Source organism: Corythoichthys intestinalis, chromosome 2 (genome assembly GCF_030265065.1).
Source record: "Corythoichthys intestinalis isolate RoL2023-P3 chromosome 2, ASM3026506v1, whole genome shotgun sequence".
Taxonomy (NCBI): Eukaryota; Metazoa; Chordata; class Actinopteri; order Syngnathiformes; family Syngnathidae; genus Corythoichthys; species Corythoichthys intestinalis.
In genome coordinates, this window is record NC_080396.1 from 65711483 (window position 1) to 65736282 (window position 24800).

General features: G+C 38.5%; 1 protein-coding gene across 2 annotated transcripts in view; it reads left to right on the plus strand.

Moving 5' to 3' along the window:
- Window positions 1-24800, plus strand: part of prex1 (phosphatidylinositol-3,4,5-trisphosphate-dependent Rac exchange factor 1) — a 181534-nt gene that overhangs the window by 155704 nt on the left and 1030 nt on the right. Inside the window, exons 25-40 of one of the 2 annotated variants that reach the window (XM_057856132.1) lie at window positions 2940-3207; window positions 3636-3854; window positions 9715-9803; window positions 10584-10666; window positions 12245-12335; window positions 12455-12583; window positions 13354-13395; window positions 13678-13895; window positions 16226-16328; window positions 17270-17413; window positions 18363-18477; window positions 19853-19919; window positions 20060-20104; window positions 21789-21964; window positions 22065-22167; window positions 24672-24739. In XM_057856132.1, the coding sequence (XP_057712115.1) occupies window positions 2940-3207; window positions 3636-3854; window positions 9715-9803; window positions 10584-10666; window positions 12245-12335; window positions 12455-12583; window positions 13354-13395; window positions 13678-13895; window positions 16226-16328; window positions 17270-17413; window positions 18363-18477; window positions 19853-19919; window positions 20060-20104; window positions 21789-21964; window positions 22065-22167; window positions 24672-24739 (1960 nt within the window). The remainder of the gene's footprint in view (window positions 1-2939; window positions 3208-3635; window positions 3855-9714; window positions 9804-10583; window positions 10667-12244; window positions 12336-12454; window positions 12584-13353; window positions 13396-13677; window positions 13896-16225; window positions 16329-17269; window positions 17414-18362; window positions 18478-19852; window positions 19920-20059; window positions 20105-21788; window positions 21965-22064; window positions 22168-24671; window positions 24740-24800) is intronic. The other variant, XM_057856142.1, reaches the window with a different exon arrangement.

Below are 24800 nucleotides of genomic sequence, written 5' to 3' on the forward strand. Positions count from 1 at the left end.
ATTGAATGAATGTTCATTCGCTGCCACCCTCCCAGTTCAAATGTATTGGACGTCTTCAAATGATAAACTCATTCCAATTCACAGAAGAAGCTTGTTTTTCTGTTTATTAGTTGTTTGTAGAATATCCTAGAATGATTTCCTGACTAATGTATCAATAATCGTTGTATCGTCAGATCATCATTATCGTGAGCTTTGTATCGCTAATTGTATCGTGAGATACCAAGAGGTTCCCACTCCTAATGTCAGTGAGAGTGCATCCCAGCAAGTTTTCCTCAAATGGAAAGCAGACAAAAGTGTTACTTCATCCATTCAAACATCTGTTGTGGATATCAATGTCAGACACTCAAGTCTGTTTTTCACCCACATCAGTCTACAAGTAGCCTCTCTCTCTCCATTTTTAAAACCCGCTCCAAAACCCTTTTGTAGTTCTTGGCTTGTAACACAGCTTGGGTTTCTGCCCTTGTTGTGTCTTCTTCATTGATTTATTTATATTTTATTTTACGCTTTGAACTTCGTGGTTTTTTTCTAAATGATGTTTTGTTTTAGTGTCTCGTGTTCCAGTTGAATTTATGTATAGCACTTTGTTGCACTTTACTCTAATTTACTAATCTAACATATACTATGCTATTCTGTGCATTACTCTAATGTTCTGTTCTGCTCTAGAGCTAATGTACTGTACTTGAAGCGTCTGCACTCTGCGGCGCATTACATTGATCGGCTATTTTTGTGTCTGTTCTTAAAGAGGCACTAAAGGGTCTTTTTTTTTTTTTTTTAATTTATATTATTTTTTTATAACCTTTGACTCCATTTTACCAGGTTTGCATGATAATTTGTATTGAAACAGTCCAGAATGTCATTTATCGCATACACTGAAAGAGTTGGATTCCGGTCAGAAGGCAAGCTTTCACTAAGACTTCCTGGTTCCAAAATGCATAGATATTCATTCATTCATTCATTCATCTTCTATGTTTCATCAAAACACATTCACTCACTTGACGCCACCCACACAATGCATAAAAGTCTGGAGGTCATTTTCGTCTGGAAACTATGAACAGGAGATAGAGAGAGGGAAAAAATTAATTAACACTTTAAGCTCCAGTCCTATTTTGTCCGATTATGCATGCCTTTGATGTTGCCTTTATGTTTCAAGAAAAAAATGTTCACAATGGCCTGGTTAGGTCCCTTTTTTCAGGACACCATAACCTTCATGTCCAAACAGCTGTTTTCTTCGCTGACCAATTATAATCAACATTTTAGACCCAAAAAGACAAAAAAAATCCCCCAATTTGTAGTCAAAATTCGTGATATAGATCTCGTGTTGACAACCAAACATGCTCAACGTACCGTTTTAAAGCGTAATAATATTTATTCAACTTGTTAGGATAAACATTCAACATAAAAACAGTAAGACTGAATAGTTTTACATTTGTTTTTTTACTTGTTCTCTCGGTCATGAGCCACAGCTCGTGACCATAGGTGAGGGTAGGACTGTAGATCAACTGGTAAATCAAGAGCTTCGCCTTTTGGCCCAGCTCCTGCACCACAATGGACCGGTGCAGAGTCCTCATCACTGCAGACTCTGCACCGATCCGCCTGATGATCCTTCTCCGTGAGTCATCACCTTATCCTGGTGGAGGGGTTTGCTTGTCCCAATGATCCTAGGAGCTATTTGTCTTGGGCTTTATGCCCCTGCCAGGGTCACCCATGGCAACAGGTCCTAGGTGAGGGACCAGACAAAGCATGGCTCAAAAGACCCCTTATGATGAGTGACAGAGGTGGGTAGTAATTTGTTACATGTACACCGTTACATCTACTTGAGTAACTGAGAAAAATGTACTTCTAAGAGTAGTTTTATTAAGCTATACTTTTTACTTTTGAGTAAAGTTGGGAAGAAAAAACGCTACTCGTACTCCGCTACTTTGGGCTACACAATAGTCGTTATATTTTCCTCTTTATTCTACATATTAGATTTATTAATTTATGAGTAGAGACGTGCCTGGTGTATTACCTGGATGGCGCTACGGATTTCACCAATTACCATATTTTTCGGACTAGAAGTCACACCTGAGTATAAGTCGCACCAGCCCAAAAATGCACAATGAAGTGGAAAAAAAACATTTAGGTTGCACCAGAGTATAAGTCGTGTTTTTGGGGGAAATTTACTTAAAAAATAAAAATGCAACACATAGAACAGACTTTTCACCTAATACTTTTGTACTTATACTTCAGTCGACTACTTTTACTTGAGTAATATTATTTTGAAGTAACGCCACTCTTACTTGAGTAACATTTTTGGCTACTCGACCAACCTCTGATGAGTGATATAAATGGACTTAGTTTTCACTTACACGGACGCGAGTTACCGGCCCCCCCCCCTCTGGAGCCATGCCTGGAGGTGGAGCTTGAAGGCGAGCGTCTGGCTGCCGGGCTTGTATCCGTGGGGCCCGGCTTGGTACAACCCAAAAAGGCAACGTGGCCCCCCCTTCCCATGGGCTCACCACCTGTGGGAGGGGCCAAAGAGGTCCGGTGCATACAGAGTATGCATACTGTATACTCAACTTGGCACATTTTAGAACCTGGAATTGGCAACCTCCAGAGAGCTTTTCTCAGTGTTCAGTGTTCCCTATAATAGTGGACAAGATGGAAGAATAAAGAGGGCAGGCAAGGTGTGACGCCACACTGTGAACAGTTTCAAAACCTACCTTTTGCACAGTAATTGTACTTACCAAAGGGAATGCAATCAAATCAAATAAGACATAGATAACACACTTCAACCTATCCCACACATACCTCTGTTCAGCATGAAAAAGTGACAAACATTGGAAAATAACTTGAATGCCTCTTTATTTTTCCACTGCCGCTGTTATCTGGAATTGTATTTTCCTCATTCCTTCTATACGCTATGCTGAATTAATCTACTGTACTCTTCTCACATCCAGCTCAACTGAACCCCATGTCACACACCCAGCATTGTGTGACCAGCATGGGAGCTCCTTCTTGGAACTCTTCAGGCCTGGACGGCGAAGACTGTGAGGAATCCATGAATGGAGGCGAAGGTTTGATGGACAGTAGAGGTCATGGCGAAGGCGGCTTGAGTTTTCTGCTCAAGCAAGAGGACACAGAGACGCAGGACGCCTACCTTCATTTGTACAGCCGCCTGGATGTTGCTGTTCGAGAAATGAAGCAATATGTGGCTCAGATAGATGTGTGAGTAGAATAGATTGATTGTCCTCTTCTTATCTTTTATTTAGCAGGAAGTCTTTACTTATCAAAACATTGGCAAAGACATTTATGTGTGTCTAGCCTTTATTTAGAGAAAACTGTGGAAAAAGTTTGGAGTTGTCAAACCCACGTCATTTGTGCTTTTTATGCCGTGCCCTTTGCCTTGTTTAAGGCTGAGGATTTTAAAAAAGGAACATTCCTCAGACCCAAAATATTTATGGGCCAGGCCAGTGCAAGAATAGAAGAGAAATACAGGCACATTGTGAGTTTATCCCTAGGAAGGGGTGTAACACGTAACATTGACTGAAATCTTTGTGAGAGAGTCTTGTGACATAACAGTTTACGCGATTATTCTGTTATTCTTATAATGACTGTGTTTGTCAGATTCAACATTTTTCTTTTATTTTTTTCAGTCTTTTGTCATCCATCACCGAGCCCACACAGAACCAGACAAGTGGGAGGGAGGCTCCCGTCTATGAGACAGGCCAGCCTCCCCCTTTGGGTCCCTGTGAAGACTGCTGCGACCAGGACAAGGTGGAGCAAGGTGGCATTAAAAGGGTTTGCTTCAAGGTGAACGAGGAGGACCAGGAGGACTCGGGTCACGACACAATGAGCTACAGAGATTCCTACAGGTGGTTGAATCTTCTCTAGAGTTTTCAGTAGCTTCTAATTCCAAGTACACTACATTGAATCTCATTCATATTCATCACTCAAGTCCTTAGCCTTGTCAAGCGGAGACACAGGAAACCCTTGTCTCACACCTGGATTAAACATGGGCAAGTCTTCAAACTCCTTTACTGACTTCACAAACCCATAATGCAGCTCATTTCCCCCCTTTGGAGCCTGACAATTCATTCCAGATGTTGGCATTTTAATTTAAGTTTGCAGTTCTAAAAATGACTTCAAAATGTTTCAGTCTGATCTGGTTATGTAATTTGCTTGTTGCTAGCTCACTCAAGATGCATGTGTGTGTGTAATGCCCGACTGAGCCCCGCCCTCCACCACCCACAGAGATGTAGTTATTGGTTGTCGGTGTGGTGGGACGGTCTATAATAGAGCCAGGCATTTGGGGTGCGGCCTCCTTGCCCACTCTTTCATTAAGGCTCAGCCACAATGTGTATGTAACTACGTCATCGCAATAGGATGTGATGTAAAATGTTGGCCAAGCTTTGTTTGTTTACTCATTTGTTTGACTATAAATTCTCGATAGCAGGTTGATGCACTGGGGAGTATTGTTTTTAATTAGCAGTCTTGTGCAGTGTTGTAAGCTGAGCGATGAAACTGGCTTATGATCACAGATGGTAGATAATAAAAAGCAACTGCAGTAATTGCATGCTGATATTATGATCGAGTAGCTTCAGTCGCAAACAGCTATGCAACATCTCTTACATGTGATTGAGAGTCATCTGAGAAGAGGAGTAGTAAAGTTGAGGCACATTCTAGATAGAGTAATACAGTGACATCCACTAGTTGGCTGGCATGCAAGGACTGTTTTGATATTTTCTGCTTTATTACTGTAATTACTAAAATACAACAAGAGGAGTATTATGATACTTTGCCCCGGTATGTCCTGTATACAGTCATACATCTGGATGTGCTGTAAATTCTTACCGTCATTTGTCTGTGTCTTTCAATGTTAAATGAGAACCAACCAGCGGGGAAATTTGTTAGCATTTGTTTGTGTTTAACTTTTAATAGTGATTATTTCTTTCCCAGTGCCCTTTCAAATTAAGTCAATAATTTGTGGTTTCCCATTCCCCCAGACATAGACTTCATAATGCATCGACAGGACACAGGGCGCGGGCCTATCTCCGTCAAAGCTGACCGAGTGGAAACACAGACAAACAGCTTTTTCCGTTGAAAATTCTTGTGAATAAATGCTTAAATCCCTGAATTCTTTATAGATATGGACATAAAACAGTCTCGATTCTTGGTTAAAAGCAAAAAAAAAAAAAAAACGTACAGTTAGCATTTATTTCACGTAAATATTGCGAACTATGATGCTAGTCAGTAAGCAAATTAGCGGCCGCCATATGTAAACGAAGAGCTTTTTCAGTTGAAATTTCTTGTGAATAAATGCTTAAATCCCTGAATTCTTCATAGATATGGACTTAAACATTCTCGATTCTTGGTTAAAAGCAAAACAAAAAACAAAACAAAAAAACGAGTGGTTAGCATTTATTTTACGAAAATATGTCGGATGTGCTGCTAGTTAAGTCACTGTGGTGTCCCCCTTAGTACAACAAAGCGCTTTTTGCATTGAAAATTGTTGTGAATAAATGCTTAAATCCCTGAATTCTTTATAGATATGGACGTAAAACAGTCTCGAGTCTTGGTTAAAAGCAAAAAAAAAAAAAAAAAAAACGGGTAGTTAGCAGTTATTTTATGTAAATATTGCGAAGTATAATGCCACTGCTGTAGCAGCTAATTTCTCCCATTGATTTTTTTCCACAAGGTTTCAAAATGCATGCATGGTACGAAAAATATAATTATTACCTTGAATCCTTGAACAAATCACTCCTGAGACAATCCATCCTGTTTGTATGCAGTACAACTTTCGTACTTTTTCAACCTAACCTTTTTCAACCCGGCGTTAGATTGCTGCATGTGACCGACTGCTAATAAGTGAAACGTCGTGTGGGACAGCCCCCTTCGAGAAGGCGTGACGCAGTGAATGGCAAATGTGTCACGTCGATACTTTATGAAGTCTATGTCCCAGAAATGCAGGGTTCTACTGCATTTAGAGTTCACTGGCAGTACGGCCCGGCGTTTATCGGGTTTGTGTAACGTGAATGCAATACAACCGAAGGGCAGATAAAAGATACTTTACTTTAAAAGGGTTAATTCACAATCGTTTTCCATTAATGGGTACAATGTTGTGGTGAGCAATGTAGAGAAGAGACTGTTTTTATGTTTCACACTTGCAGCTCTTGTGCCCTATACACCACACGACCAGTAGAGACTGTGCCTTTTTTGAACAGAAAACACCAGAACATAGCAACGGCAACCACCACAGTAAGTCATGGTTGCCACAACTACCCATGAACCACTGCGGGCGTAACTTCTAATAAATAAAAGTGGCTACAGTATTAAAATCCAACCCAATTTAATCCCTTAGTAATATTCTTCTTCTAATATTTTTTTTAAATCCAGCATCTTCCTGTGGAGTACTCAAAGCAATGTATCATCACAATACATTTAAAACAAATCTACAATTTGTACATGATACCGTAAAGTACAATTAGAGATTTTCTATGCTAAGTTTTGGAGCGTCAAATTAATTCTCCACACTAAAGAACACTCTCAGAAACATGAAGTAAAACTTTGTAAAATTTCGTCAAAATCTGCCCAGCCCTTTCGGAGTCCATAGGGAACGAACAGAAACATTTATACACAAGTTTAGATACTTCTTTTCGTGGTTTGACACAGTCTGCATTTCCTGTTATGACAAAAATGAATTTGTAAAAACATTTTTAAATCTAAGCTGTAAGGGTGTAAAATACATCATACTATAATTAGGCATGTGCCGGTATGATATTTTGAAGGTATGATAACGTTATGCCAAAATATCACGGTTTTACGGTATCACGATATTGCAATTACAACTCTAAATTGTGTTACTTTGAGATATCTGGGTTTAAAATTGGAAACATAGGTACTGTAAAGTATTATGTTAGGTTAAAATAAGCAATATATATATATATATATATATATATATATATATATATATATATATATATATATATATATATATATATATATATATATATATATATATATATTAGAGCAGGGCGGTAAACCGAAAATTTACCGTCACCGAAATTCTTAACGATGACCGACGTAATTTTGACCATGTCGGTAAATTCGGTAAATTAATAAAACAAGAAAATATAGTCTTTTCATCCCGCTTTGATTCTGTTGTTCGTCTATGTTCATTCCCCTTTAAGAAAGCAGTCAATGGGCTTACGTAGGGAGTCACGTGATCATCAAGAAGCCAATCAAACAAAGGCCTGGTAAGCTAACGCTAGCAGCTAACGCTACAAGCAAAACGTGATGGAGTGTGGCTTAAGGGAGGTTCACCAAACTTTCACCCGACATTTAGTAGACTCTTGGTGGCAACCAGACGGACTTTCACCCGCTGTCCTCCCTTGTTCTCACGATTTCCAGAGATGGTGCTTTCGTGGCTTTCTACTGGTAGCCAGGCTAACGCTAGCTAGCGGCTAACGCTACAAATGAACGTGATGGAGTCGGATAGCGGCTCTAACCTTGTCGAAACGCCTGAACTTAATGAGTGGATTGGGCACGGACAGCATCCAGCAGCTACTATGTGGCGTTATTTTGTATCTGTCTGTGTGTGATTCCTCTGATAGCTTTTGTGATGGTAAAGCATTCAACATAAAGTACAATCCAACGGCGAAACTTATAATGACCGAGAAATGGCCCCAGCTATTTTTCTGTATGTGCTTATTTCTGTGTCATTATTGCTATCATAAAATCTTAAGCGTTTCATTTGAAAAAGATCAATATAGCTTTAATGTGTGTGTGTCTCTCTGTTTGTTTGGGGGTTCATTTGTGCGTGCATTTATTAAAAAATGCACTGGGGGGGGGGGGGGGCCTGAAACCATAAAGTAGACACTTGTATTTAATAATTATGTCACAGCAGCCATTAACAATAAGTTGTCTTTTTGAAGTGTACTGTTCAAGCTGCAAGTCATTTGTGTTACAATGACATGTTTGCACAGGCATATTGATTTTGACAATGTACGTTGTTCAAGTCATACACGCTGTTATAAATGTTCATACTTGAATTCTTATTGCTTACGATACATTTTTATAAACTTAATGTTTAGACTGCATGTACAATTGTTAAATACGGTATATGAAATTGAATGCTGGTAAATAAATCAACAAGAAACAGTTAATCTGTATTTCATGCATTGATTCAGATTTTCAAATTATATAACGGTACGCTTGGGCGAATTTATCGTCATTTATCGTTACCGAGATAAATCTGCTCAATTTATCGTGATACATGTTTAAGGCCATATCGCCCAGCCCTAATATATATATATATATATACATACACAGTATATTCTAAATAAAATGACAATAAATGCAGTCCTTTAAGTGAAAACCCACAGCCACAGCTTAACATTATTACCACCAGAACAAAAATAATTGAATTATTTTCCATAAGAAGCACGTGTGTATGTCATGTTTGCATTATTCACACACTCTTTCTCAACAAACAGTTGCCAGAGAGGAATAAAACCACGTGTTTTACCTCCGCTAGAGTCTACACTAAACATGCTTGCGTGAACTCTCATAGCTTGTGGGAAACATTCATGTCGGTGTTTAATAACCTTTAATTTTGTATAAATGCGAAATCATATCGTAATCGTATTGTCTCCTCGGCAGCCACCATGTTTTACATGGCGGTTGGCCCTCCTCCTCTAAGCCGCGACCGTCTGTAACTTTTCTCTAGCCGAAGTATTCCCATACGAGCCATTTCGTTTTCTTCGATGTGGGAAAAAGTTCAGGAGTTTCACCTCCTCCAGCCATCATGTAGCACAGCTGACTCACTGACACTGAGCAACAACCGGTGGGATAGTGTTGAGCCATGCATTTCTCCATGAATTTTTGGCACATAAAAAATAGCTAATACCTTAGAGACGGTATGACGCAAAAATTTTTGCGGTTTTGAAACCTTGACATTTTCATACCACGGTATACCTTGAATCCAGTAATCAGCACATGTCTACTTCGGCTTACACAAATGCACTCATTAAAATGGGTGCTTCATTGTTTGCATGAGCGCGCCAGTGAATAAAAAGTGAAAGGTGAACCTGAGCCAAACCTGCGACAGATTGCTATCTTAACACTGTCCGCTTAATTGCTGCCATCCTGCCCCCCACCAGGCAGACACACACGCACACACATTCAGGCGGCGATAACTATCCGTAGCTCCCCTACTGTGTCATCCGTCCAAGAGGAAGACAAAGGCAGTCTTGTCTTGTTGAGGCACAGTACACTCACAACTAGCCCATCCATCATTCCAGAGTCTGTGAATCATTTGCAGTGCCCCAGAGCCAATCAAGTGCGAGCAATTAAAATTGCTGTATAATTTAAGTCACATAAATCGCCCATGTGCTACTGCAAAAATCATTGAATCATGGTGACACATGTCCATAAATACAAAGCTTGAAAAAGGCACAGGTTACTGCATTTACTTGATTCTAGGTTATCTATCTTTTCCATATTGAGTATTATAATACTAGCAGATGCGCCTACATTTTAATGAAAGCCTCCTTTGTTGAAACATTTCATTACTTTTGAGGTACTGTAAATCAACAAGAGGCATTCACTATCATAAAGATACTTGACAGTATAATGACAAGATAATGCCTTGAAAAATGTTTGTGACTGTGTAGCATAATAACACAATTTTAACTTTGTTGTTATGTTTTCGTTGTTTCTATGTGCTTTTGTCAGCGAATGCAACAGCAACCGAGATTCCGTCCTATCATACACGAGCGTGAGGAGTAACAGCTCTTACCTGGGGAGTGATGAAATGGGATCAGGTAACAAAAAGCTAAACAGAAAATATAGTGTTCCACTTTTTGTTGTTTGGTGTTCATCCAAAATGCCACATTCTCACTTTCGTTTTATCTGTACTCACACACTTTTGTCCTCTTTTTTCCGGTTCCTGGCTTCTTGTCCATTGTGAGAGCCAACACAAGGAAAATTTGTGTCACTGCATCTTACTACTAACATTTACAGAAACGGTCACGCACAAACAAAATAGGTGTGCCCTCTGTACACTTCTTATGTGTGCAAATGTGAAATACAGTACTCGTGAAAAAATATATATATATATTTTCATGTATTTATTTTAAACCATTGGATCATGAAATCAGTCATGGAACTATGACTTTTGCATACTTTTTGAAAATACAGTAAGTAAACGTTCAAGCTTAATACAGTACGATGTCAATGGTATACTGAATTGCATTGGTTTAGAGAATAGCGCGTTGCCATGGTGGACACTGCTATTGTCCATATAACCTACTTTCTACTGGTTTCTATTATTGCTTGACCAGACCCCACCTATTTGCACAGTACAGTACAGTACATATGGCTCGAGGCACAAAGAGGTGACAGTGAAGTTGTGGCCACAGTAATCATCAATCAATATGGACACATTTTTAAAGATGCTGATGAAATGAAGTCGACTAGTTGCCCGTTCATACCCATTTATAGGTGGCAACAAAGCACAAGATAAATTTTGCGCACTGTTGAATTTAATGTATTTGAATGTTGGGGCCAAAATGGTTATATTGTATGTATATTCTGCATGGTAGGGGATGAGCTGCCATGTGACATGAGGATCCCCTCAGACAAGCAGGACAAGCTGCATGGCTGTCTTGAGCACCTTTTCAACCAGGTATGTTCATTTCTGAATAAATACGGGGTATATGCGTACGTTTAAGGGTAGTTTTACCTACAGTAAGATCTGTGTACAGTGGTACCTCTACTTATGAAATTAATGGGTTCTTGAAGTAGTTTCGTAACTTTAAAATTCTGTAAGTCGGACATGTTTTCCATGTAAATGCCCCAATCTGTTCCAAGCCCCCCCAAATTAAGACATAAATCTTATAATGCATAAAAATGCATAAAAACATGTACCATATTTTTCGGACTTTAAGTCGCACCTGAGTATAAGTCGCACCAGCTATAAAATGCCCAACGAAGAGGAAAAAAACATATATAAGTTGCACCGGAGTATAAGTCGCAAACACATAGAACAGTTATGTCATCTTGAAAGGCAATTTAAAATAAAATTACAATAGAAAACAACATGCTGAATAAGTGTACAGTATGATAATGTTACATAATGCATGAACAACGAAATGCAAACATGGCCGGTATGTTAACGTAACATAGCTATTAAGAGTTATTGAGATAACTATAACATAAAGAACATGCTAACAAGTTTACCAAACCATCAGTGTCACTCCATACACCAAATAACATGTGAAATGATATAATAATGTGTTAATAATTTCCCACAAGGCGCTCCAGAGTATAAGTCGCACCCCCAGCCAAACTATGAAAAAAAACTGCGACTTATAGTCCGAAAAATACGGTAACAATTACATGTCACAATTAGATTATTGCACAATAAATATACAATCAGAGTTGTGCATAATGTAAAAAAAAAAAAATAGAGTAAAAAATAAAAGTTAATACACATGTAAAGCTGTCGGAACAAGAGGGGTGAATGAAGAGGATGCTGGGATACACACATACAATAGAGGTCCCTCTTAGCCAAATGGATGCCAGGAATGTTAGGCAATAGCCAATGGCAGAGCAGTTATAAGTATTGTTATGTACTTCCTCAATCTAAGTACATTTAGGGCCGAGACTTGAGTGGAACAACACTTTATTTATGTTTATTCAGTGTGCATGTGCAGTCACGTGTGCATACGACTCATCACTTAGGTTTCTTTTTACCGTAATACCACAACAGGGAGCCCACAACGATGGCAACAGCAGTGTGACATAAATATAATAATAAACACTGGGAGCTGCGAGTACCAGCCATACTGTATTTTTGCCTTTTCATATCCTAATATTTCTTTCGTAACAAGAGGCAATATTTTCCCATTGAGGCGTGTCTTAAACTGAAAATTCTGTATGTAGAGACGTACGTAAGTGCTGGTACCACTGTATTAATTACTCAAATGCATGAACAACTTTTTATGTGAATAATTGTGGATGCTACCTAAACATCTATCATACTTTTTTACTTGTCGCATTTTCCATTGGGTACTTTACATCAATGGTATACTGATGCACGAAAGGAGCTATCTGTTTGACTCTTTGTTGCATTTGCTTTTTAGGGACGAGGGAGTTTTACCCAACAAAAAAGCTGTTCAGAGAGTTAATTCTGATTCTGAGATTTGTTTGCATTCCTTTGTGAGTATGTGTTTATTTTTAAGTTTTTTTGTGTTGCACTCAGGTTGACTCCATCAACTGCCTCCTCAAAGGAAGTGTCATGACCAAGGCCTGTGAGGAAACCAAGCACTTTTACTCTGACCACAGCCAACCAGGTTCATATTAGCTTAGCTTATGTGTGTTTGTAGATGTAACCGTGTGAATGCCTGTATGTTTTTAATAGTGTCCCCAGCCCAACAGACACGCTCACATATTCCGCGTATTGTGTGTATAGAGTTTCGCCAGACGGAAGACTGGACAGTTCGTTGTCGTTACGTCATCCACAAGAACATCCAGGAGGACCCTTGGAACCTTCCCAACTCGATTAAAACTCTGGTGGAGAGCCTGCAAAGATTTGTGGATGGTGTGTTAAATACTAATGCACGCACATACGAATACAAACACACACAGTATAACAGTAAACTAGCGGTCAGTCCCGCCCTCGCGGCCGCAGCAATATGACCACATAGAAATAAACTTTACAACCCGTATGCTTTTAAGTTTGAAAACATGGCTGGCATGTGACACAATTTGCCTCATGAGGTTCATTGACTATCCCCAGCAAAATACATACCACACTGTTACTCTATAGGTTTTCCTTGGCAACCATCATATTTTTATTGAGATTAATTTAGGGCGCTTTCAGTACCAATCGCTTATACAAACTATAAAGTCGTTATTTCAATTAATACGGAACTGGTTTCTTTCAATCAGTGGGTGCCGTTTGATTACATTTGTTATGGCAACACTTGAAAAGCCCCTTTCAGACATACGATGAAGTCTGGTAATGTACAGGTATACGGCGCAATGTGTTAACACAATTTTACGGTTCTGCTGACATGGATATTAACCAGAACTTTACCAGCTCACGACCTAGTCACAAGTAGGCAGCAAGTAATGTTTTGTTTTAAAGCGCATAGTTTGATAATGTAGGTATCATGTGACTGCAGCAGGCTGCACGACAATCCTAATTTTTCTTCACCCTGAGACCAAATAACATCTGACAAAGTGACAATGTTTCAATAAATTTGATCAGACTATTGCTTTATCCGATGGCTGTATTGATTCCGATCGTTGTATTGTGGCACCTCTAGTACATACTCATAATTATTTGTTTTCTGCCCACTTTTTCAGATGGAAAGAACCAACTTCTCCTGGCTCTACTTAAATGCACAGGTAGTGCAACATTTCATTGTTCTCATTATGATTGTAAAAGTAAGAATCCAGAACTGTGTGAGAATTCCTCATATTTTCCCCCTATGTCATTTATGAGTACTAAAAACGCTTTGTTAACTGCAAACTGCACTCCTAGTAAAAATGGATTAGACATCTGTCAGCATCAATGGCAGCCAATAAAATGAATATTATTTAGCAAGTGGTTCCTAAAATGGATGGATGGGCTCCTCCTGAGGTGCCGGAATGCCTCTTTCAAACTCGGATTTCTGTCTGTTTCGCTAGACACCTCTCTTCAACTTCGACGAGATGTCATCTTTTGCCAGGCAGCTACGGCTGCTGTGTGCACGCTGGCCGAGCAGCTGTTGGCTGCATTAAGATGCCGCTTCAACAACGCCGGCGAGTACCAGGAGGACAGCAAAGAGACTAGTCGCAAATGGCTGGAGCAAATATCTGCCATCGGTGTGCTGCTGCACTTGCAGTCGACGCTCGCGCCACATGTGGTGAGGATAACTTGCAAACCTGCTCATTTTTCGTCATGCAATTTCAAGCGCAAACTTTTTCTTTATGGAGATGAATATAATTCATGACTGATCATAACTAATTATTATATTCATAATTAAGCTACTTAATTATTTAAAAAATATGTTTTATATCTAATATTTTGAATAATAATTAATTAAGGAGCAGTCATTTGAAATAATTAAAAAAAAAAAGCTCTGAGCTTCAAAACATTCGGTGACTCCTATTCTGGAGTATACACAATCAACTAATGTTCACATGAATTAACAAATGGACAAACAAATGTGTATTAGCACTTTATGCAAATAGTTTAAGTCAGGGGTGTTCATTACGTCGATCGCGATTTACCTACCAGTCGATCGCAACGCTAGTGTGGGCACTGGGTAAATTATGCCATTATACATATATGGCAGAAAACACTCAGGTGACTTGAAGTTCCACTCTGAGACCCCCAATTTGGCCAGATTTTAAAATTGTCCTATATGCATGTGTGATACATCATTGGAATGCTTAGAATCTCAATTTTCTGGGGGTAGAAAATTTTTGAACAGGATGGCATTGAATTTTTTTTTTTTTTTTTTTAAACTGCAAAATCCTAACTGGAGGTGAGAGCTCACGAGAGCAAAATTAAAGACGCCATGACATTAACGAAATTTTATCGCATTCTTACCTCTTTTCGATCCAAAAACTCCATGTAGCATGTATCACCGAGTGTCAAGACACAGCTGTGAATGGCCACAGCCTGATTTTGGAGGGATTTTATAGGTGAAACATGGTAATATAACAAGGGTCGCGATGCAGAAATCGCACACATCAAGGAGTGGTTGAGATTTTCTTTTTCATTTACTTACCCCTTTAAATGTTTTTTTTCTATTTTTCTTTGGATCGATTATTTATCATCTAAAATATTGGGGACGGTAACGAAAAAAATAGCAATAAAAAGCAATAGTTATGAGGTAGATATTCTTGACCTTTTTACAGACGCTCATTTTTTCATTGTGACGTAATTTGTTTAAAAGTTTAAAATATGCTAGTGAATAATTTTTCAAAGTCGTTTTTTTTTTTTTTTTTTTTAATTAAATATTAGACATCAATTAATGATTCTAAGCTAAAAATGACAGACATTTCAAATAATAAATACAATTACTTACCTTCTTTTTATGGCTAGGTTGAAACAAAAGCGGTTGCGCGACGTCTGTAAACAGGGATTTCCAGGGTAAAACGGACAAATTAAAATTAGTTTGGGGACTTAATGCGCCATGAATCTGCTATGGCAGCATAAAGACATATTTTTCTATCAAACCCAACAGTTCTTTTGGCTTAAAGTACAGCAGTTTATTTTAAAGAGGGTTGCAAGAGCAAAAACTGCTTTTTCAGCCTTCTCTATGTTTTCCGCCATATATATAGTATATTATAGAGAGACGGGTTTCAAAAAGGTTGTACAGGTGGTGAAACAAGGAAAAAGGTGGCGCTTACCATTGAAATGAAGATGCAAATGATAGAAAAATATGAGCGTGGGGTGTGCATCCATGAACTGACTAAACAATACAGCCGTAGAATGTCTACGATCTCCACGGTCCTCCTCCGACCTCCGTTCACCAGTGTTTATAAGTTAAGGTGACAATTATTGTGGTAACATCGCCAAAGAAATTTCCAGCTTCGTCTGGTTTTTATCATTCATTTCAGAACTTGTCCAACACAACACGCCCACTGTCCGCTGCAGTTGACAGTGTACTAAACAAAACATTAAAAGTGAAAATAGACTCTCAACCGCTCCGCTCCGTCCCGCTGTCATGTCAGCGATGCGGTGCATTCAGGTACAGCACGCGAAACACGTCCGCCACATTAGAACCCGATACGTTACATTATTACAGGAATTTTTATTTTCCAGTTTTTATTTATAATTTGTTTTGCTATGTGTTATTGACATTTGTAATAGTACCAGCTGTATTTATTAAGGATTTAGTGTAGGTTTTGGGGCTGTGGAACAAATTAATGGAATTATAATGTATTGTAGTGAATATGTTAGCTTTTCTGCTAGCAACAGAGGATAGGATGGATTTTCTATTAAACATTTACTCTTAGAAACTTTACATTGTGGAGCTAATTTTTATGTTTTATGGGTGCTCTCAGTCTACAATTATGAACTTGGGTTATATTTATAATTCCATACATAAGTACAGTAGTAAGAGATTGGGACACCTGATTGGAATGGATTCAGAGTTTGAATACTTTTGTGCATGTATTGTATTAAAACTGTCCTGCTGGTGCTGGTGCATCTTCTCATCTGCCTTCTTCTCCCTCCCTGCAGAAAGAAGAGCGGACCATGCTCGAAGACACCAAGGCGGCTCTGTCAGACTTGGACAAAGTCACAGTGTTCTTCAGGCAACTGGAGGATGAATGTCTAGTTGCAAGTAAGCTACAAAGACGTATTCAGTCAGTCAAACTAGACTGCTGGTGACGAGCAGCTGTATGGTTCAACTGAATTGAAATCAAGTTCCTTTATGGGTGCATATGGTCACTTTGACATGACTGTTTACCTTGTTCTAATGCGAAAGAATACGAAGAAAGGCCATTTGTTAGATCCCGTTAAAAAATTTAGAATTAAAACCCAAATAAAATGATGATTCGGCTTGAATAAAATCTGGATTGAAATCCTAAAATAATAATTTCGTTATTCTTTCTTTGTAATTTCATGTTCTCATGGGTTTTGTCTGTATGTTTGTATTTTAACTTATTTTTTTCCTCATTTGTTTCTTGAGTGTCCTGAAAGGTGCCTAGAAATAAAATGTATTTTTATTATGATGCAAAAAACATATCCATGTTGTTTTACTTGTTGCCCTGCTGATATGTGCAAATGCCATATTACTGATCAGACAGCACAGGGCTACTGAATAGGTAGCATTTTGAAGTAAGATTTCACCTCGTAGTCTCGGCTAATTTTGCACACTTTGAGCATGATGCTTTCCAAGGAAACATGCTGACCTTATAGTTGACTCGATAAATGTTATCATTTCATTTATCTGAGTGACCACAGTTGCAAAAATCCCATTAGTGCTCTCAAAGATCCCAAAAGATATGTTTTGCCATGTGCACTGTAATAAAATTACGAGACGCTCTTATGATTCGTGGAGATTGGTAAGATTATTACATGGCAGTGCAACTAACACAATTTATAAGATGGTATTCTAAGAAAGTGCTATCGTTTAAAATAAAAGAATACAACTAATGTTTACCAGTTTCTAACATCATAGAACGACTGTTGTTATTCACTCCTTAAATTCCATAGAAATTACAATATTTCACTGTCAAGCCTCAGATATCTATATAGTATCTGTCTGTCTGTGTGTTGCAGACTCACCCGTGTGCTACCAGGTGGAGGGCAGCCGACAGGCCTTGAAGGTGACACTCTACCTGGATAGCTGGCACTTCAGCGAGCTGCCCAGTCGGCTACAAAATGGTGGCAACCTCAAACTCCACACCGTTCTGTTCACTAGAGGTATGCTGGAATCAGTATTTGACAGTGGTTGTTGGGAAGTGTCAATTGAAACACAAGCTGTAACATTTTTTTAACTCTGGCTTCAAACATTACTTAGACACTTAGCTGCTCTCATGACACATTTAAGTGTTTTTTATGTCTGTCTGAAGCGATTTAAACATCCACCTTTACTTTCTCTTGTCACTTCAAAAGTGTTTTCTTCTCCGTTAGTTTCAGGTCAGCACAATGTGAAAAGCCTCGCCTCATGCATCATGGAGTTGAGGTCCAGAAAGTAGTTGTTTTTCGACAGACAATTGCCAATTGGAACGTTTATTCAACAAACAAGTTCATGTGTTTGATTGTTGGAGTGGTGCTGCAGGCTGCAGACAGCTATGCGTAAATGGGAGAATATCCAACGCCCTCTAGCGGTAAATGCTGCCGATTGCGACCAATTCTGATTTAACTTCTTCAATTCAATTCAATTCAATTCAGTTGTATTTGTATAAGAAGTAGATTTAAATAACTAAAAGACAATTTAACAATAAATGATAATTCAATACGATAATTGGTATGGATAAAGGCTGTAAAACTATTACATAATGTAATGTATTAAGATGATATAATTATTCACTGTGAATTACACATTTGTTTAAGAATTTTGATTGACACGTGGATTTATGTTAAAAAAAACAACAACAAAAAAACATACTGAAACCATATTCAAGCCTTTTTACCAAAAAAAAAAAAAAAAAAGTTTTTTTTTTTTTTTTTTTTTATTCAATCCACATGTCCAATGTGGTGTGTAATGAAGTCATGAATCCAAAAAGGGCAATTTGTTTGCTTTTTCTGTGTGCATGTGTGGAGGGCGGTTTGACTGGGAACCCGAGATTGTCTCCTTCTCTGTCACATGCTGCAGGCTGCACAGATAAAATGAATTCTGCCTATCTCTCTTCCCTGCTTGGTTTTGCAGCACTGGAGCGGCCAGAGGGGTTGTCCCAGCAAGAGTACATCCCCATGGAAGAGTTCCAGCAGCGCACCAATGCTGTCTCCTTGGAGAAGGTCAAGGTCTACTACCGCAAACTCAGGTACTTATTATAGTATATGCAGTCAATGTACTTACTGTAATTCAAATATACTTTCGTTTTATTGTTTCTTTTTGGCTCCCTCTAACGTAGCATTTGTCATTGCTGTATAGTACGAGATCTGGCATCAAAGCATTCCACTCAAACAAAAACAAAACACATAGTTGACAGACATGGTAATCTAGTATTAGTTTGTGACGATTTGACAATGATCAGTTCTGAAAAGCCTGATATTTTGTGGTAGACCTCATCCCTATTGGTCTACCTCACAGTTCTGAATTACGTTAGAGGTCTGAATCATCAAATCTTACCGTGTTTCCAAAGAAGCAAGATGGAGCGCAACCTAGCTCTAGATGCAACCTAAACTCCGGTGAGTAGAGTAAGGGCGAGGCGCAGCACATGTCACATGAGTGACACGACCCAAACACTGCTATGATGCAAGCTCACATACTCCACATACAATGTGAAAATGTCATGCATTGTTAAGATGTGACAGATACAATATCGCACTTTTGTGTCATTGCCGTCTCGTCATACGGAAACTGCCATTTGTCTAGTTATATTCTAGACTCGCCAAGCCACGTTTTTAGCTCATCATCGTGATGTCATGAAAAAAAACATACAGTATATTTATAACAAATATTTTCGTTATCGTTATTGTTGAAACAAAACAGTACTGGTTAATTGTTATAGCTAGTACAGTCAGTGGCCCAGCAAATCAGTGAATTGACAGCCCTTTGAAATGCATTGAAGAAAAAAACAAAAATCAAACCTTCCGATTTATCCAATAAACTGTAACAAAGGAGCAATAAGCCTTTTCCATTAGTTGATTATGAAAAAGAAAAATGAAAAGAAAAACTGTAATCTTGAAAATATTCCCAACATATACTGTATATATGTATATATTTTTTTTAATTAAAAGAATATTGCAAACTGATCAATTTGGGGGCCCTGAACCATGAATATTCAGTATATAATATTGAAACAAAAACTTTTCAGATACTGTAGCTGAAGGTGTCCCTTGAGTGTGTCAGTGTTGGTTGACTGATGTTTCAGTGCACTTTTCTAGACAGGAGTCAGAACTTTCTGATCATTTTAATGCATGACAACGCTTGATAAATAAATGTAGTTCTGTTAGATAGGCATAAGCACAAAAACGGTGAACAGGCAATTTTTTTTAGCAAAATACAGAGGTTGTTTTCTCCCCCCAAACTCCTTATTACTAGGTGAACCTGTGAGTTTGCATTTTTCATCTTTTAAGTTAGGTTGACTGATCTGTTAACATTTGTCAATAATACCAATTCATTAGCATGAATATCTATGTTTTCAAACTTAAAAACCCAAAATATACGTACAATGATATTTGTTGTTGCAACAGGGCCTTCTATTTGGAGAAGTCAAATCTCCCCACAGACTCAAACACTACAGCTATGAAGATTGATCAGGTAAATATTCAGTTATTACTATTCTGTATTTTGCCTTTACTTTGCTATTACTCTTTTCCAGTATTACTTTTTGTGCTATTTGTGCCATCTAAACCCGGTTGTATGCAATGTTGTGACTGAATATATAAATGCAAGCACAGATACTGGGCCTTGAAGTTAGAGATCTTCGACCGAGCATTGCAAAAGTAAGATGGAATGCTGACCTGTTCCCTTACTGGAATCCCATTAGCGTGTTGAGAACCCTCCATTAACTCTAACTAACATCGACACTTTAGCATTCTCTATCACCTCCATCAATACCTCAGCAGTATTTAGATTTTAGAACCCCACACTGACATTAAAATGTATGATCTTCAATTATCGTATTCAAACATTCTAAAGCTAGCTTGTAGCATGTGGTTCTAGAGTTCTGATGGAATTTAAGTGTGAACCATTAGCTGATTCATTAATTGATTCGGAGGTAGAGTATGTCTGAGTACTTTTGTCCACATACAGTGCTGCTCAAAAGTTTGTGAACCCCCTCAACATTTTGGAATTTTCTATTATTTCAACCTGATTTCCTAATCAATCAATTCAGTAGTTTTTTTTTTTGTTTTTTTAACAGTTGTGTTGTCGAGACTAAATTAAAAAGAGTTTTCATCAACTGATGTAGGTGCAAAATTGAACTGTTTGGTCACAACCAAAACCGCCATGTCTGGCGAAAAGTCAACACTGCATACCACCAAAAGAACCTTCTCCCAACAGTGAAGCATGGAGGTGGGAATGTCAAGATCTGGGCTTGCTTTTCATCCTCAGGACCTGGAGAACTCCACATAGTCCAGGGAATCATGAATTCTGAGGAATATTGTCAAATCCTAGAACATAACCTGACGCCATCTGTTTTGAAGTTAAAGCTTGGCAGAAGGTGGATCATGCAACATGATAATGATCCAAAGCATTCCAGCAATACAACCAAGGAATGGCTGAAAAAGAAGAAGATTCGTGTTCTGGACTGGCCCAGTCAAAGTCCTGACCTAAATCCCATTGAAATGCTGTGGCGGGACCTGAAGCGAGCAGTTCATGCCAGACGCCCATCAAACCTCTCTCAACTGACTGCGTTCTGCAAGGAAGAATGGGCAAAAATCCCCCAAAGTAGATGTGAGAGGCTGATTAGTCACTACAGAAACCGTTTGGTTGAGGTAATCTCTGCAAAAGGAGGCGCAATATCCTATTAACTGAAGGGGTTCACATACTTTTGCACACATGATATCTGAGTTTTTCTTAAATCAACCACTTTTGTTAAATAAAGAATGACAATATAACTATTTCTTTAGTTTCAGTCCATTATTTGGAATGTCAGTATTGTGGATTTGGGTATAACTTAACATTTAATAAGGTTATTTTAGTTTTTTTTACAAAAAATCTGACCATCGCTGTGGGGTTCACAAACTTTCGAGCAGCACTGTATGGCACAAATTGTGTTTCAATCAATCTTTCAAAAAAAGTATAATATCTTGAGGGGGTTTTAATTAATTATCATCAACTTATTTTATTTTACATTCAGTTGAGCAAATGGTAAGACTGGTAAAGGTTATTCAAAGGTTTTATAATGTAAGAAAGAAATTATTTTTCTAGTTATTCTCTGCTGCGGGACTAGTTAACAATTAAATCTTGGGCTTGCCGTTGTCAACCATCTGTTGAGAGAGCTAGTACCACCACTTTTCATGTATTTAATCAGTGACAACAACAACTGTCATTTTTTTCATAAAATACTGACATGCTGACACTTAATTAGGATAGTACAGCATGCCTGCCAGGCATTGACCTTATCTCCTAAATTAGGATAGTACAGCATGGTTGCCAGGCGTTGACCTTATCTCCTACTTACAGCTACTACGACCGCTCAACACGTTGGAAGACCTTTGTCGACTCATGCAGTCATACGTGAACGTGCGGCCCAATGCCCACGGCCATCCTTCTGGTGTCAGCGTGCTGTGTGTGTCCTCCGAGTTGTGCAACCGCCTTGGAGCCTGCCACATCACTATGTGCGCTACAGGCATGCAGAGGTTAGCCTTGCAAACGCACACCAGCGACATCATGCTTTGTCACCGCGAGGCATTTGAGGAGACACTCATAATTTACACGTAAACCTTGACATATTTGCAGAAGTACCCTAAGTGTGACACTGGAACAGGCAATGATCCTCGCAAGGAACCACGGCCTCATGCCCCGATGCATCATGCAGACTATGGACATAATGCGCAAGCAGGTAAATATATGTTGGTCATATGTTGGCAATTGGTCATGGATTGTAATCGTAAAATAATCACGTATTGAGTAGGGCTGCAGCTATCGATTATCTAAGTAATCGATTAATCTATCAATTATTTAGTTCGAATAATTGAGTAATCGGATTAGGAACATTTAATGTGTTGCAGAATAAATTTTAGGAGATGTAAAACAAAAGCATGCTAAGATTGCACTTTCAAAAAAGCATTAAATGTGAATCCAAAATAAAGGTCACGAGTGTTTTTTTCAAACTATGCAAAATTGCACTTTAATTTCGAGGAGCAATAATTGCATTTGAAAATAAATAAAACTACATGAGCTTAGCCTCAAATTGTTTTAAAAAATTAATAAATGAGGATCAAAGTACAACAAAAGAACAATTGGCTAACTTGCATAGCAAAAGTCCACTGGCCTAAATGCTATAAAACGCTAACTGCTAAATATACCTCTAAAATAAATGACGAATGCATAAACAATCATATTAGCTCAAACAAAAGCTTACAACCTCATGTTGGTCCTAACAGGGAGCAGCTGGATCCAGCCATGTTAGATGAGTGATGTCATATTCACTGTTGCTACTAGAGAACAGTGCATCTATCAGAATCAATACAACTGAACGCAAAAATACATTCAAAACTAACCATGACAACGCCACTCTAATTAAAAGAATCTTCGAAGCACCAAAATTTGATTTGAAGCTTTTTTTTTTTTTTAAATCGAATTACTCAAATTAATCGATTAACGTTGCAACACTAGTATTAAAGTCCGTACGACAGGAGAAAAAGAGTCTTAAATAGCATTTTTATGTGAATTAGAATCATATGTTGAGACGATTTGACTATATACAACAATTTAGCAAAGCGCAGATGATGAGAAATTAGTCTTTTAATCTGCCGTTTAGCCACGCCTACCATTATAGGGCTCTAGCGTCCCCAACAGGTGGATGACGTTGGCGGGAGAATGGGCTCATCAGTTTTACTATTCAGCCCATTGAGGGGGAATTATTCAGAACGAACAGCGAGAGACTCATAGGAGGGCGGCTGCAGTTGTTACGCAGCTAACATTACAATATGTGTATGAGGAGAGCTTTTTACATGCCCATCCATGATCAAACGTAAGTACTCCTTTATTAAAAGAAAGTTTGTAGTGTTTACTTTGTAATCGCTGTATTCACGGCTATTTTTAACACAAAGGTGCAATTTCTGATCGGTTAGAAAATTTGACAGAACACCAGGCACTTGAAGAGGGCAATAAGCCGAGTATAGTGCTCTCCCGGCGGGGGAATGTGTGACAAGCCGCCGGTCGTCGGCCGAGGGGACAAGGAGCATGTCAGCCACAAAATGCAAGCCACATACATATTAAAATGATCCCAGTATTTGACATAATACAAAACACATTGTTTACTCACTTCCTCGTAAGTCCCACGGTCCCACAGTAATAGGGCTTGTTTTGGCCAATATCCACCGGTGAATGGGAACCTTTTGAAACCTCAAAAAGGCTCACACACCTCCCCCTCGTATAGCAAGATTTTCCTACAGCCGTTTGGCTTGCATGATGCGAAAAATAAACGAATTAATCCGCAAAATCAGCTGAATCCTTAGTCCTTCTCATACAACAGTACGGCTGTATAGTGAAGAGGACTCCTTTTCCTGTAGACGTCACAGCGCCCTCTTCCTCAATGCAAGACCGAAGCGGGAAGTCGGTCGTTTTCGTAGCGCGGGATTCAAAACATTGAATGAATATATCGATCGCTTCTTCACACATCCAAGTGGTCCATTTCATTGAGGAGCATAAAATACAGCGTGTATTATGAAATAAACATACTTTTTTGTGTCACAGGCACTTTAAGGCATATAGTTACACGTCATGGGTGGCATAACTTAGAAGAATTAACGTCTGTTGTGTAGACTGTTATGTTTACTTGCTATTCACATGTCGAAAAGTCATGTCTTTTATTAGATATTTTATGTCCAACTTGAATTTACTGTAGTTGTGGTTGTCGAATGTATACACCTACTTCTGCTAACTACCTCAGCACATACTGTGTTCAAGTGTAAAAGGCTTCAACTACTTTGAATTTCTCCCTGTTGGGTGCCACTGGGGTTGTAAACCACCAATTTCATGACAATATGACAGGATATTGAGTGTTTGGACAAAGATAGGATATATGCCGATATTCCGAAGTCTGCCATGATTAAATTAGACTAAAGCCCTTTCAATTGATACATTTATAATATAATTGGTTACATTTCACTTAAAGCAACACAAAATACAAAGCAATTTTGATGTTTTGACAACTTTGTCGATCAACTCTATACTCATATCAACATGTATCACAGATTGCTATGGTTTTTTAAGAGACACGAGAGGCTTGTAGTTATAATTTTCCCTACGTTTGATTCATTTGCATCAGCAAAGTAGTGTACAATAAGTAAATACGGTATTTAGTTAATTAAATGTGATATTTTCTCTGCCTGCCAACAGGGGGCAAGAGTTGAGCTCTCTGCTAAAAATCTCAAGGTGATGGACCAGATGCCACCTTCAGCACCAAGGTAATGTTTAAAACTATTCCTCAATTTATGACTTTGTTCGGACAGAGTTCCCTCATTCTAT